This window comes from Eriocheir sinensis, chromosome 3 (genome assembly GCF_024679095.1).
Source record: "Eriocheir sinensis breed Jianghai 21 chromosome 3, ASM2467909v1, whole genome shotgun sequence".
In the NCBI taxonomy this organism is placed as follows: Eukaryota; Metazoa; Arthropoda; class Malacostraca; order Decapoda; family Varunidae; genus Eriocheir; species Eriocheir sinensis.
In genome coordinates this window covers 15,618,445-15,632,023 of record NC_066511.1, presented here as the reverse complement: position 1 = coordinate 15,632,023, position 13,579 = coordinate 15,618,445, and the positions used below count along the sequence as shown (strand labels likewise).

Genomic DNA, 13,579 nt, shown 5'->3' with positions numbered 1-13,579 from the left:
CCCTGCTCCCGTCCACCTAGCCACGAGGGAGGGAGAGCTTCCAAACATGGGCACAGTAGTCAGGGGTCTCTGCGGTGGGGACGAGCTACCCTACACACACAAGGTCCCTACACGGCCGTGGGTGTGCTCGGCCGTCATGTCGCCCCCGCCGCCTCGCCCAAGACCTCGCCGCCCACCACCAGCCAGCCCAACAGCTCCTGGTTCTTGCCGCTCTGGAACGGTGCTGCCTCTTTCCTGAAGGTGTTCCTGCTTTTTGTCATTCTTGTGCCGGGGAGTGAAGGGCTGTACGGTACGCCTCTTGTATGCATAATGTGGGCGTTCGGCGGTCGTGGCTTTCCAAACTTGGCCACATCGACAAGATAATGCGACGTGATATAGACTCGTGTGAGACAAACAGGGATTTCAAGAGGATGCAAAATCATAAGCAGCTCTTCAACTGTAAATAATTATATTCTGTGTAATAAAAATGGTAAAAAGTAAGACTAGAACCAACAGCGGAACAAGAAAGGGGAAAGTGTCTTGAAGAAAATACATGATATATACGTGTCACTCTTGAAGGCGAGAGTGTACAGCTTCCCAGAACTCTCGTTGACACTTAATTAGCTTCAGTAGGAAACACACAGGTAAAAAAAATACTCTAACATTATCTTCTTCAGTATGAAAAACTTATGTATGTACAAAAGTGATCTAACAATATTCTATAATCTCCTATTCAAGTGTGCTATGATAACTAGCTACTTAACATAAATTATCAAGACATAGTATTAGTAGAAATAGTGTTAGTTGTAGTAGTAGTAGTAGTAGTAGTAGTAGTAGTAGTAGTAGTAATAGCAGTGGTAGGAGGAGGAGGAGGAGTGGGAGGAGAAGGAAAAATAAGAGAAATATGAATCATTTACAGATTTTTTGGTTACACATCATATTATACAACTGTCAAGACCGACCATGCAGTGAGGAAAGTGTACAGAAGGGAAAGGAAGCACACAGAACTGACCTTAATTTGCACACACGCACACGCACACGCACACACACACACACACACACACACACACACACACACACACACACACACACACACACACACACACACACACACACACACACACACACACAAACACTATACAGGTAAGATCCAACGCTCGAGAACACCTGTGGATCCTCTCGATGGATGGCAGGTGCGTGGTTTGGTCACGGTCGCCGCAGCCCCCTCACTCAAGGACGCCGCCAGCAGCCGCCCCTTGCACGGCCGCCCTTTGGTAAAGCTTCAAACAACACCCCGACGCACGCAACAACTCTCCTCCGCTAACTTGTCTGTGTGAACTTCGCTTCTCATAGTTAAGGCACATCACTCGAAGGCACTTTCTTGGGTCAATAGCTAGTCTTACTTCCGCTATCACCGTCACTTTTTCTTTTTCGATGCAGCACTCAGAACATCAGTGTTATTGTCACTATCATAACCGTGAGAAAAGTGAAGTTTGAGTGGCATTCCAGAGTCAAATATATCCGCCTGAGTGACATTGCCCGTCCTCGTTCTTCCAGCTTCCATCGCCTCACCCTGCTCGTTGTGTCACCTGCGTCCTCCTGCTCCGCCTCGACTCTCGTTTTCTTTCGGTTTTCATCCCGGTGATTATCTCTTGCAGGGCCAGCAGGAGGGAGGCGGCGCTCTCAGTGTGCAGGTGAGGGCAGAGGCTCGGCATGGGGTGTGGTGATGGAGACACTCTACTCCATCTTATCCAACTCATCGCAGGATTTGGATTTGGAAGATCTGAAATGTAGATAAATAGCACGTTAGAGGAGGTACTATAAAAAAAGGCTGAACCTGTCCTGTGGCTGCCTGTAAAGCTTCAGGGAGAGTCTAATCTGGTGAATGAAAGGAAGAGAGAAAGAAAGAATGAAAGGAAGGAAAAAAGAACTGAAGGGAGAATATAATCACGTGAGAGAAAGAATAAAGAAAGAACAAGGAGTCTAATCTCGTGAAAGAAAGAAGGAAAGAACTAAAAGGAAAATCTAATCACTTGAAAGAAAGAAAAAGAAAGAACCGGGAGTCTCATCTCGTGAAAGAAAGAAAGAAAGGATTAAAGTGAGAATCTAATCACGTCAAAGATAGAAAAACGAAAGAACAGGGAAAATCTAACCAGGTGAAAGAAAGAAAGAAAGACAGAAAGAAGGAAAGAATATCATACGCTTTTACTTGAGATATATTTAAATTATGCGCATTAGAGGTACAAATAAAAGCTTCATCTGACGGCAAAGTGATGGAGGAGGAAAAAATACACATCGCTGCCTCGCTAGGGAACGCATCACCCCCAGACACTCGCTGGTGGGCAACGCCTGCACGGTGCGGTACTGGGCGCGCTAAAAATAGCCGCAAACGTCACTGATCATTCTTTTATATTTTTTTTCTTCTCCAATATTTCATCCCCTAATTCGCCGCTACGCCTCTCAGGTAAGCATTAATTTGATGGTACGAAAAGATGATTTATTCTTTTCTATTATATTCTATTATCATTCTTGTATTACGAAAAGGGTTAAAGCGAGATGAAATATATGAAACGCAGACTGAAAAATGAGTCTACGTTGAGGGGTGAAAGTCCAAAGAAAGAGAAAGCCCATGAAACACTCCACGAGGAAGACAGACAAACAGACAGGCAGACAGATGGACAGGCAGGACAGGTGAAGCAAGAAAAGTGAGACAGTAACATCAACTAAAAAAAAAATAGTCTGGATTGAGGAAGGAAAATCCGAAGAAAGAGAAAGCTTCATAAAACAGTCCACGATGAAGGTCACATACATACATACATACAGAGAGACAGACAGCCAGGACAGGTGATGAAAGAAAGGTGAGACAGCATGGCGACGAAGGGGATAGACAGACAGACGGGACAGGTGTTGAAAGAAAGGTTAGACAGCAAGGCGACGAGAGGCGAGGGTGTTGATAATCGACGAGTGGAGAGTTGATGAGACACGTCTTGGCCGCCGCCCTGCCTAACCCGAGGTGTGCGCGGCGCCCCCCCCTCCCATCACCACCTCCTCCTCCTGCCCCGGCGTGCGTACCCATACTGGCCGTGCCGCGGGCGAGCGAGGTCCCTTTAAAGGTCAACCACTGACTGAGAGTGAAGAAAACCTGGCGGAGATTATTTTTAAAGCGCCAACTCCATTAAACCCGAGTGTGCAAGAAGATTATTCAAGAGGCTTTTTGTGTAAGGAAGAAACAGCGGGAGTGTGAAGGATAACCGCGTGGTGAGTTAACACGGCAAATTTACTGATTGAGTGAAGAAACCCTGGCGGAGATTATTTTTAAAGCGCTGACTCCATTAAAGCTGAGTGCAAGAGGATTATTCAAGAGGGCTTTTGTGTAAGGAAGAAAACAGCGAGAGTATGAAGGAAAACCACGGGATGCAAATGAAAGACGTAATGAGTTAACGCGGAAAATAAGTCTGACGGAGAGGAGGAATTTTAGGGGTTCTTGTTAGACTTTTTTTATGTAGATGTAAATAAAACAGAAAATAGCGAGTGTGTTAAGGAAAACCGCGGGATGCAAATAAAACACGTGATGACTTTACACGGAAAATTGTCTGACGGAGAGGGTGATTTTTTTTTTTATCTCTTGTTTTTGTCATACGTTCAAGGTTACAGTTTTCTATGTCCCGTTGGCGTGGGCGAGAAGGGAAAGGTCAGGAGTTTTGTAGCAGCCGAGTTTTGAAGGTCTGAACTTCCTGCAGCTGAGGGGCTCGAACGGGAGTGACGTCTAGTGTTCGGGTGGTGAATCCTATTGCCAGCACGGGACAAGGAGGTGAAAAATAACTCCCACTTAAAACAAAGAAAAAGAAACAAATGACAACGTGGATTTATATGAAGCGAGTTATTGTTGTTTACTATTACTACTACAACAACAACAACAAAAAAACTACCACGACTACTTCTACTACTACCCCCTCCCTCCCCCCGACTACTACTACTATACTGATGACCAACAACACTCAACAGTAACCTATCACAAATGCCCCAAACGCTTGAAGAATTACGACACTAACGATACACACACACACACACACACACACACACACACACACACACACACACACACACACACACACACACACTAACGATAAACCCAATACAACTAGGAGGCGGCAGGTTTCCTATGATGAAGACTCGTATCGCATGCATGGAGAGAGACGTTTGAAGACTCTGAGGAGCACTACTAAGGAGCGCTACTACTATTCAGACGACGAGGAGGGGGAGCGTGAGGGATTAGATTATATAGCCGGGCGCCCTTTCTTGGTGGGGGAGAGGCCGCGTGTAAGCTGACGTCCCGCGGCCCTAAAGAGTGACACGTGATGGACACTTTCAAAGCACCGTCTGGACATTCATGGATAAGACACGGAGGCTGTAGCTTTATGGAGGACGTTGAGCTTGTGGTACTCCTCCTCCTCCTCCTACTACTACTACTACTACTACTACTACTACTGATGCTACTCACCTGCTGCTGGAGGTTGTGCGGCGCCCCACGTGCATGATCACCTTCCCTGCGCGGATGGAGCGGAACACGGCGATGGCCTCAGCGTGACTCAGGCCGGAGAGGGACCGTCCGTTCACCGCCAAGATCTCGTCACCTGCGGAGGACAAGGCACTGCGGGTTAGTTAAGGAAGGAAAGGGATGGGAAAGGAAGGGATGGGGAGTAAAGGGAAGGGGAGGGAAAGGAAGGGAAGGGAAGGGAAGGGAAGGGAAGGGAAGGTAAAGGAAGTATAGGGATGGGGAGGGAAGGTAAAAGAAATAAAGTATGGGGAAGGGAAGGGAAGCAAAGGAAAGGGAAGGGAGAATAGTGGGAAGGAAAAGGAAGGGAAGGGAAGTTAAGAAAGAGTGACACAGGCAATTAGCGAGGGAAATGACGTGAGGTGAAGTGAAGTAACAAGAGAAAAGATAGACGGATAGATAGGTTGAATCTATCTTAAAAAGAGACCCACAATTATAAATTTTGAAAGAGCTGAATCCATGACAGAATTGATGTACGTATATCTGTCACCTTCTTTTTCCTTAATTCGTCGTCATTTGAGTATGTAAGTGTGTATTGGGAAGGAAAAAAAAACACGTCACTGTGAAAATGAAGAATAGATAGGGTTAAAAACAAAGAGAATCAATAACATAGGAATAAATCACTGTGAGAATCAAGTACTGAGAGGATGAAAAATAGAGAGAATCAATAACAGAGTAAAAAATCAAGTGTGTGTATTGGAAATCAAGTAAGTGTGTATTGGGAAGGAAAAAAAAAAACGTCACTGTGAAAATGAAGAATAGATAGGGTTAAAAACAAAGAGAATCAATAACATAGGAATAAATCACTGTGAGAATCAAGTACTGAAAGGATGAAAAATAGAGAGAATCAATAACAGAGTAAAAAATCAAGAACAGAGAGAATCAATAGAGAAATGCGTCACTGTGAGAATCAAGAACATAGGAATGTCACTGAGAATCAAAAACAGAAAGAATCAAAACAGAGGATCGAGAACAGAATCAAGAACACAGAGGATCAAGAACAGAATCAAGAACAGAGGATCAAGAACAGAATCAAGAACAGAGGATCAAGAACAGATAATCAAGAACAGAATCAAGAACAGAGAATCAAAACAGGATCAAGAACAGAGGATCAAGAACAGAGAATCAAGAACAGAGGATCAAGAACAGAATCAAAAACAGAGGATCAAGAACAGAGAATCAAGAACAGAGGATCAAGAACAGAATCAAGAACAAAGAATCAAAACAGGATCAAGAACAGAGGATCAAGAACAGAGAATCAAAAACAGAATCAATAACAGAATCAAAAACAGAATCAAGAACAGAATCAAGAACAGAATAAAAAAACAGAGAGGATCAAGAACATAATAATAAGTCACTGAGAGAATCAAGAACAGAGAGAGAAGTGACAAAACATCATCTCGATTCAAATAAGACCTCAAGGGCGGGAGCAACTCTCGTATACCACTCCTACAGTTCTTGCGTCTGGCAGCGGCGAGGTGTGACGCCCGTGTAAACAGGCTCTGTATAATGATATCTACACGTACTTTTGATTGATGTTAGCAGGACCATGATATACGCCCATCTAACAGGGTGCAAATGATAATGATTTCGAGGCTAATATCTACAGGGGTATCAAATTACTCTCAACTCAGTATACTTCTCAAGCGGAAGTGGTTATTCTTCTTTAATTTAGATACTCGTCAATACTGTACACACTAAAGTAAAATATAAACATACAGAATTCATCTTTCGTGTGCAAAATAATGCGGCTATAAACAAATAATTGCCGCATGTCACAGGTTGGGCAGAATTCTATCGGTAATGGTATTTTTTTCCCTCGTTGCGTGATCCAAACCATTAAGTATCTTCCTGCTGGGCTTAGACAGATACATCCTGGAGCGAATGAACCTTCTGGGACACAGTTCTACCTAACTCTCTCGGTATCGGTTCCTCTGTATATCGCGAAGTTTCATTGCGCCGTGGACAGCGTCAGCGAGATGTTCTACGACCCAAACGCTGCGGGCTCCTGTTACGACTACTCTTAACCTGTCTGCTGCGATTGGCACGGATTTGGTTTTCACTGGTAGCCTGGTAACATTTACTTCCATGTCTTTCTCTGTCTCTGTTGTGGATAGTGGAGTATTTCCCATATGGTATTGGTATGCTGGATATCCCCTCCCAAGGTGCAGGACTTTACGTTTTTCTTCATTGAATTGTGGCAGTCACTTTTTGTTCCATTCCTGTAGCTTGGTGATGTCTTCTTGTAGGAAATCTGCACTCAAGGGGTTAAAGGCCGCAGAGGAGATGCGTCGAGTTGTCATGAGTGTCTTCCTGTTCATGGCCTAGAATCCTTCCAAAACTACCACCAGGGACATGAAAACACCAAAATGGAAACGCCTACAACTTCTGCGAGAGCCTTTTTAACCCGGTAGGTGCGGGCATCATGTATCTTAAAGGCCCCTGTAAGCAAAACAATGAGAAAGAATCATCACTCACGCAAACCATTTCATAATATATAGTACCAACGCATTTGTGATCAGTTTACGCATCCTCTATTTTGGGGGTTTATATCAAGGTAAAAATTTGGCCCATAGCTGGTACACGGTAAAGCCACAAATTTGGCCCGTCGCTGCTACCGGGTTAAATGGATCTACTAAGGTTTCGAAGTCTAATTATATGGACCGCTGTTCCCTCCCCCTTGGCACCTGTGTTGATACGAGAAGGTTTACACACACAAAAAAGGAGCAGGTAACAGACTCCAGTCGACTAATGGCTCTTCTAAAAAAGCGATGAATAGTGAACGAGATAAAAAAAGGCAAGGTAGAGATTCAGGTGCAGAGATTCCAGTTGTTTTGTGGTCTAATGGTGCGTCCAAAAAAGTGACGATAAGTGAACAAACTCGGAAATGCAAGATACAGATTAATTTACAGAGTTTCTAGTCGCCTAATGGAAGAAGAGGTCCGTCCAAAAAAGTGAGGATAAGTGAACAAACTCGGAAATGCAAGATACAGATTAATTTACAGAGATTCTAATCGCCTAATGGAAGAAGAGGTCCGTCCAAAAAAGTGAGGATTAGTGAACGAAACCGAAAAGGCAATATGTAGATTCAGTTACCAGTCGTCTTGTGAAAGTGCCCCTAAAAAAGAAAAAAAGCGAACAAAAGTGAACGAATTCCAAGAAGCGAGATAAAAAAAATTCAGCGCCTCAGCGGATGTCTAATCATTACATGGTGAATACATTGTCTGTTTTTTTCTTTCTTTCTTACATCATTAGTGTTTTAAATTACACACCTGCTGCCTTGCTTCTACCTTCTTCCATGTTGTTAGTGGTGGTGCTAAAAGGCTAAACAGAGAGTAAAATAATGATGACATGTCGATGAGTAATATCTGTCTCACTATTCACGTAAAGATTAATTTTCTGGTCTTTTCTGGAGTTTTTTTTATGGGCATCATTAACTTGTTCAGCAATTTTGGGGGACTCCTTTTACGAGCATTCAGGATTCAATTATTTCCTTCCATTTACTTATTGATTTGTTTAACGTTTATTTATTTATTTACTATTTTCTTTGTTTGTTTCTTACACTCTTTATCTATTTATCTATTTATTTATTTAGAGAGAGGGAGAGAGAGAAAGAGAGAGAGAGAGGAGGGGGTGAAGGGCGGAGGCTTTCTTCAGCAAAATATCACGGCGTCAAAAAGTCTCGACGTGTACAAGACAAGCGAACCAAGATCAAATCAGTGATACAATATACATACTGAATTCCCCCCCCCCCCCATCTCTCTCTCTCTCTCTCTCTCTCTCTCTCTCTCTCTCTCTCTCTCTCTCTCTCTCAGTAAACAAGTCAGCAACAACAAGCAAACACTCGTCTCACTTCGATGCTTCGCTGGGTGTTTGGGATCAGCCAGCCTCAGCTCCCTCCCTTCCCCCTTCCCCTCCCCAGTCCCCCTTCACCTCCCCAGCCTCCCCCCCTTCCCCCCGCCCCCCCTTGAAGCCCAGACGACCCCTCCCGCGCTCCAGGACTCTCCGTGGCCCAGGGCGGAGGAAAAGCGGTGAGAGGTAAACAAAGGAAGCCTGGAACCCTCCTTTTTGTGGGCAGCACCAGTTTTCTTCTCCTCCACCCAGCAGCTGCTCCTTCACTTACCCTTTCCTCCTCCTCCTCCTCCTCCTCCTCCTCCTCCTCTTCTTTCCTTTCCCACAATAACTTGTTTTCCACTACTCCTCTCTCTTCTTTTCGTCCTTTTCTATTATTTCTTTCCCCTCCTCCCCTCCTTCTATTCTCTCTCTCTCTCTCTCCCTCTCCCTCTCCCTCAGCCTCTCTCTCTCTCTCAAGGGCCAATGCAACGGAGATGAACACCGAAGCCACGCGCAGCTCTAGCGTATGCCCCTACCTTGACACGAAAGCGTAAGTGTGAGGGTGTTAACGCTGTCTAGTTGCTCGGAATACTACAAGGCTGTCCTCTCCTCCTCACCTCTAATAACGATTGAAAAAGAAAGCAGCGAGACTGAAAGGAGGAAGTAATGAATGAAGAAAAGAAGGTAGGAAGGACGGCAGGAAGAAAGGAAGGAAAAGAGAAGGTAGGGAGAAAAAGACGGAAGAATGGAAGGAAGGAAGAAAGGAATGGAGAGAGGTAGGTAGGAGGAAAGAAAGAAAGTAAAAAGAAGAAAGGTAGAATGAAAGGAAGGAGTGAAATTACAACCTTAAAAAGAGGAATGAATGATTGATCGTAAGGAAGGAAAGAAGGAATGAAGAAAGAAAAGAATGAGGAAGGAAGAAAGAGAGGAAGAAAAGCAAGAAAGGAAGAAAAAATAAGGAAGAAAGGAAAGACGGAAGGAAGGAAGGCCGCAAAACAAAAAACATCGTATATCAACACAAAGTAAACAGGAAGGAAGGAGGAGAGAAAAAAAAGTGGAAGGAGGCGGGAGGACATAGCAGTGAGACGGAACGATGAGAAAAACAAGGACAAGGAAGGTCAAGGTAGGACAAGGCAAGGCAAGGAACAACAACAACAACAAGAGAAGGGAAAGCAGAGTGAGCGGCGCAGGGAGACTGAGAAAGGTGAGACAGAACAGGGCAGGTAAGAACGCAGGAACTTGGACAGGAAGAGGCGGGTAAAGAGGGCGAGGAGAGGGACGAGGGGCAAGGAGAGGAGTGGTAGAGAATGTTCAAAGACGGAGGAATAGGAGGAGAGAAGGATGATGATGATGATGATGATGATGAAGAGAAAGAGGAGGAGGAGAAGAAGTTGACAGAGTAAGGCCAAAAAGAGCAACGAGAGACATGGAAAGGAGTGGTAGAGAATGTTCAAAGACGGAGGAGGAGGAGAATGAGGAGGAGGAGAAGACAGAGCAAGGGTAAGAAGAGCAACAAGGGACATGGAAACAAGGAGAATGCTAAAAAAACGAAGGAAAATGAGAAGTTGGAAGAGGAGGAGGAAGAGGAGGAGGAAGAGGAGACTGAACAAGGGCAAACAGAACAGCAAGGGACATGGAAGCAAGTAGGAGAATGCTCAAATACGAAGGAATACGAGTAGTTGGAGGAGGAGGAGAAGTGAAGACCCGGAGGCCAGACACCTGCAGGGGACCGAACCATTGACGTCAACACGGGAACTGGTTACCGACAGCCACGGGCGACTGCACCCTCTCCACTACTCCCGTCCCCGCCCGCTGCCACTGGCTCGGCACCGTAGATCCTGTCAGGGCCTCCTCCTCCTCCTCCTCCTCCTTAGCCTTCTTTTCTTCTTCCCTCCCTCTGGTCGCTCTATCCTCACATCGTCCCTTCACCCGCCCCCCGCTGCTGGGGTCTCCTTGATTGGCTCCTGTTCCCACACAATCTCAAGCCAGTCAGTCAGTCAGTCAATCTCTTGTTCTCGCCTTTTGTTCCTGTTCTTGCTGCCCCTCCTCTTCCTCATAGCCTTCTTCTTTCTCCTTCCCGTTCTTCTCCTTTCTTTTGTTCTCTCCTTTTGTTTCTGCTTCTGATTCCCTTTCTCCTCTTTTCCCTCTTCCTCCGCCTCCTCCTCCTCCTCCTGCTCCTTTATCCTTATCCCAACCCAAGTAATCAGTTCGTTTCTTATCCTTTCCTTTTGTTCCTGCTCCTCCTTCCCATCCTCCTCCTCCTCCTCCTCCATCCTTAGAGTCAGGCTTAACGAGGACAATCATCATCACAGCCTCTCTTCGTCACGGCTCATCAGACTAATCATTTTATAGCCTTTCCTTCGCCCTCACTCCCTCCGCCGCCTCGTCATATACAATTATTATACATCAACGGGCTGGCGACTTCTCCCCTTCAACTCTTCCTCCCACCCTCTGTTATCTATGTGTGTGTTTGTTTTCACTTGTTTTACGTATAAGGCTACTTGGTTTGTCTTCATTTGCTAAGTTGATGTATGGTGTCCTTTTATTTATTTATTTATTATCATTATTATTACTATTATCATTATTTTTTAGTCAGGTCACTTTGTATTTCGGTCAACTCTGCTTGGTCTCTTTCTTCTTTTAGTTGTTCTCGTTCTTCTTGGCATCCTGTTTTGCTTTCTTTCTTTAATTCTGCCTTTTTTTTCTTCTTCTTCATCTCTTTGTTGCTGCTTGTTGACCTTATCTTCTCTCCATCTTTCATTACACTCCCTCGGCTTCCTCTTCTCCCTTTCCCTATCTCTACTTCTACTCTTCGTCCTCCTCTTTGCGCTTCCCTTCCTCCTTCTCTAATTTCTTTCTTTTTTCCATACTCCTCTTTCTCCTTTTGTGCTTTTCCTCTTTTCCTCCTCCTCCTATATATATTTTTTCTTATTCCCCTTCCTCCTTCTCTAATTTCTTTTTTTGCCATACTCCTCTTTCTCCTTTTGTGCTTTTCCTCTTTTCCTCCTCCTCTTATATATATTTTTTCTTATTCCCCATCCTCCTTCTCCTCCTCCTCTTTCTCTATGCATCCCTCATTTGCTATTTCCAAGTTCATTCCTCTGACTCACGCAAAAATAAAAATAAAGGTACGCAGGCTCATACTATTTCCGTTTCGAACTGCCTACGTCTTCCATTCCTTGTTTCTCACCCTCCTCCTCCTCTTCTTCTCCTCCTCCTCCCTCTTTTGCTCTCCGTGATCCTCCTCCTCCTCTTCCTGTTGCTGCGAGAAGACAACTTTACCGAACCAGATTTTCTCTTTTTTTTTTGACTCACGGTTACTTAAGTGTTTTTGTCCTTCTATACGAATGCGACGGAGATGAGCACCGAGGCCACGCGCATCTATACCATATGCCCTTAACTTAACCTTTAAATGAATGCACGGACTTAGGTATAAAAAACGAAAACGAAAAGAACAACAACAATAATTCAACAATCATAATAAAAAAAAACATATGGAAATAATTAGTGATAGGAATAATGCGTAACAAGAGACAGATAAAGACAGAGAGGTAAGTAAAATAATAGATAGATTGTACATATAGATAAATAGACCGACAGGCAAATCGATGAATAAACGGAAACAAAGGAAATTGACAAAGGTAAATATGCAAGTTAATGATGAGTATTTAATATCAATAAGTAATTAATTAACTCTCTCTCTCTCTCTCTCTCTCTCTCTCTCTCTCTCTCTCTCTCTCTCTCTCTCTCTCTCTCTCTCTCTCTCTCTCTCTCTCTCTCTCTCTCTCTCTCTCTCTCTCTCTCTCTCTCTCTCTCTCTCTCCCAGTCCAGACTTCTTGTTCCTCCACCTCGGGGCAGAAGGGCGCACCAGCGTGACGCCCCCGAGGGTTACCGTGTGCACTCAGTCGAGGAGGAGCAGGAGGAGGAGGAGGAGGAGAAGGAGGAGGAGGAAGAGGAGCAGGAAGAAGAGGAGAAAAACAAGGTGAGGAAATAGCAATGAAAGACGCAAAGAAGTCCCGTAGAAAGAGGAAAAGGAAGATGATGATGACGATGACGATGATGATGATGATGATGATGATGAGGAGGAGGAGGAGGAGGAATAGGAATGACAACACGAAGATTGGAGTTAAGGAAGGAACAGATGGGGAGGATGTAGGGAGCAGGGGGTTAAGGATGAGGTGAAGAGGCGTAGGAAGAGGCGGAGGAGGAGGAAGACGAGGAGGAGGAGGAGGAGGAGGAGGAGGAGGATGTGGGAGACACGACAAGGTGGATCAAATTAAAGAAATGGAGAGATGAGGAGGTGTGAGAGAAGATATGGAAAGGAGAGAGGAGGAAGGAGTGAAGGTAAGGAGGAGGAAGAAGGCGGAGGAGGAGAGCAGAAGGAAGAGGAAGGGGGAGGATACTAAGAGGAAGCGAAGAGTGAAGTGCAAAGAGGCAAGGAAGAGAGATAAAAAGAGTCGGTGAGGTGGTGAAGAATGGAAGAAGGAAGGGGGGAAAATATATCACAGGAGCAAGGGGCGGCAGGAAGGCAAGTTAAAGGTGAGAACTGGGGCAGGGATGATTGTGGGAGAGAGAGAGAGGAAGAGGCGAAGACAAGGGAGAAGGAGAGGAAGGGAGAGACACACACAGAAAGAGAGATACAGAGAGAGGGAGAGAAAGAAAGCATCACTCGACAGGAAGGAAAGGTTCAACGATTACTCGGATAACAAGTCGGGAAAATGACGAAGAAGTGAGATGCTGAGGAGTGAATGAGTGAACTGCGCAAGTCAAGATGGGTTTTAGTGTACGGGTTTCCTCCTCACCTTCCCCAACACATGATACAAAGAGGGGACTAGTTACAGGTTCACGTAGTTGGTGGGATGCTGTGCCAAAATGTGTCTCTTCTTGCCCCAAACTGCTCTCTCTACTCTCTGCACTTCTTTCTATGTTGTGCTATACGCGTTTTCTTTCCCCTTCCTTCCCTTCCATTATTTGCTGACGTCACTTAATCTACCTGCCTGCCTGCCTAACTACACGTGCTCCAAACTGCTCTCTCTTCTCTCAGTACTTCTTTCTATTTAGTGATGTACGCGTTTTCCTTCCCCTCCCTCCTCTCCGTTATTTGCTGACGACACTCAATCTCCGCGGGCTTAAGATGCTGGTTCCCTCTTTGAGTCTAGGTCTTGCCCTTCAGCCCTACACAAGCCCAGGGGCGCCGGAAACACTGCCGCG

At 45.0% G+C, this 13,579-nt stretch overlaps 1 protein-coding gene across 2 annotated transcripts in view; it reads right to left on the bottom strand.

The window, feature by feature from the left end:
* Positions 1–425: 425 nt before the first annotated feature.
* Positions 426–13,579, bottom strand: part of LOC127005681 (uncharacterized) — an 82,293-nt gene continuing 69,139 nt past the window's right edge. For both annotated transcript variants that reach the window (XM_050874779.1, XM_050874788.1), the window contains exons 6-7: positions 4,481–4,613; positions 426–1,762 (exon numbers count right to left, since the gene is read on the bottom strand). In XM_050874779.1, coding sequence (XP_050730736.1) covers positions 1,717–1,762; positions 4,481–4,613 — 179 coding nt within the window. In that variant the 3' untranslated portion in view covers positions 426–1,716. The remainder of the gene's footprint in view (positions 1,763–4,480; positions 4,614–13,579) is intronic.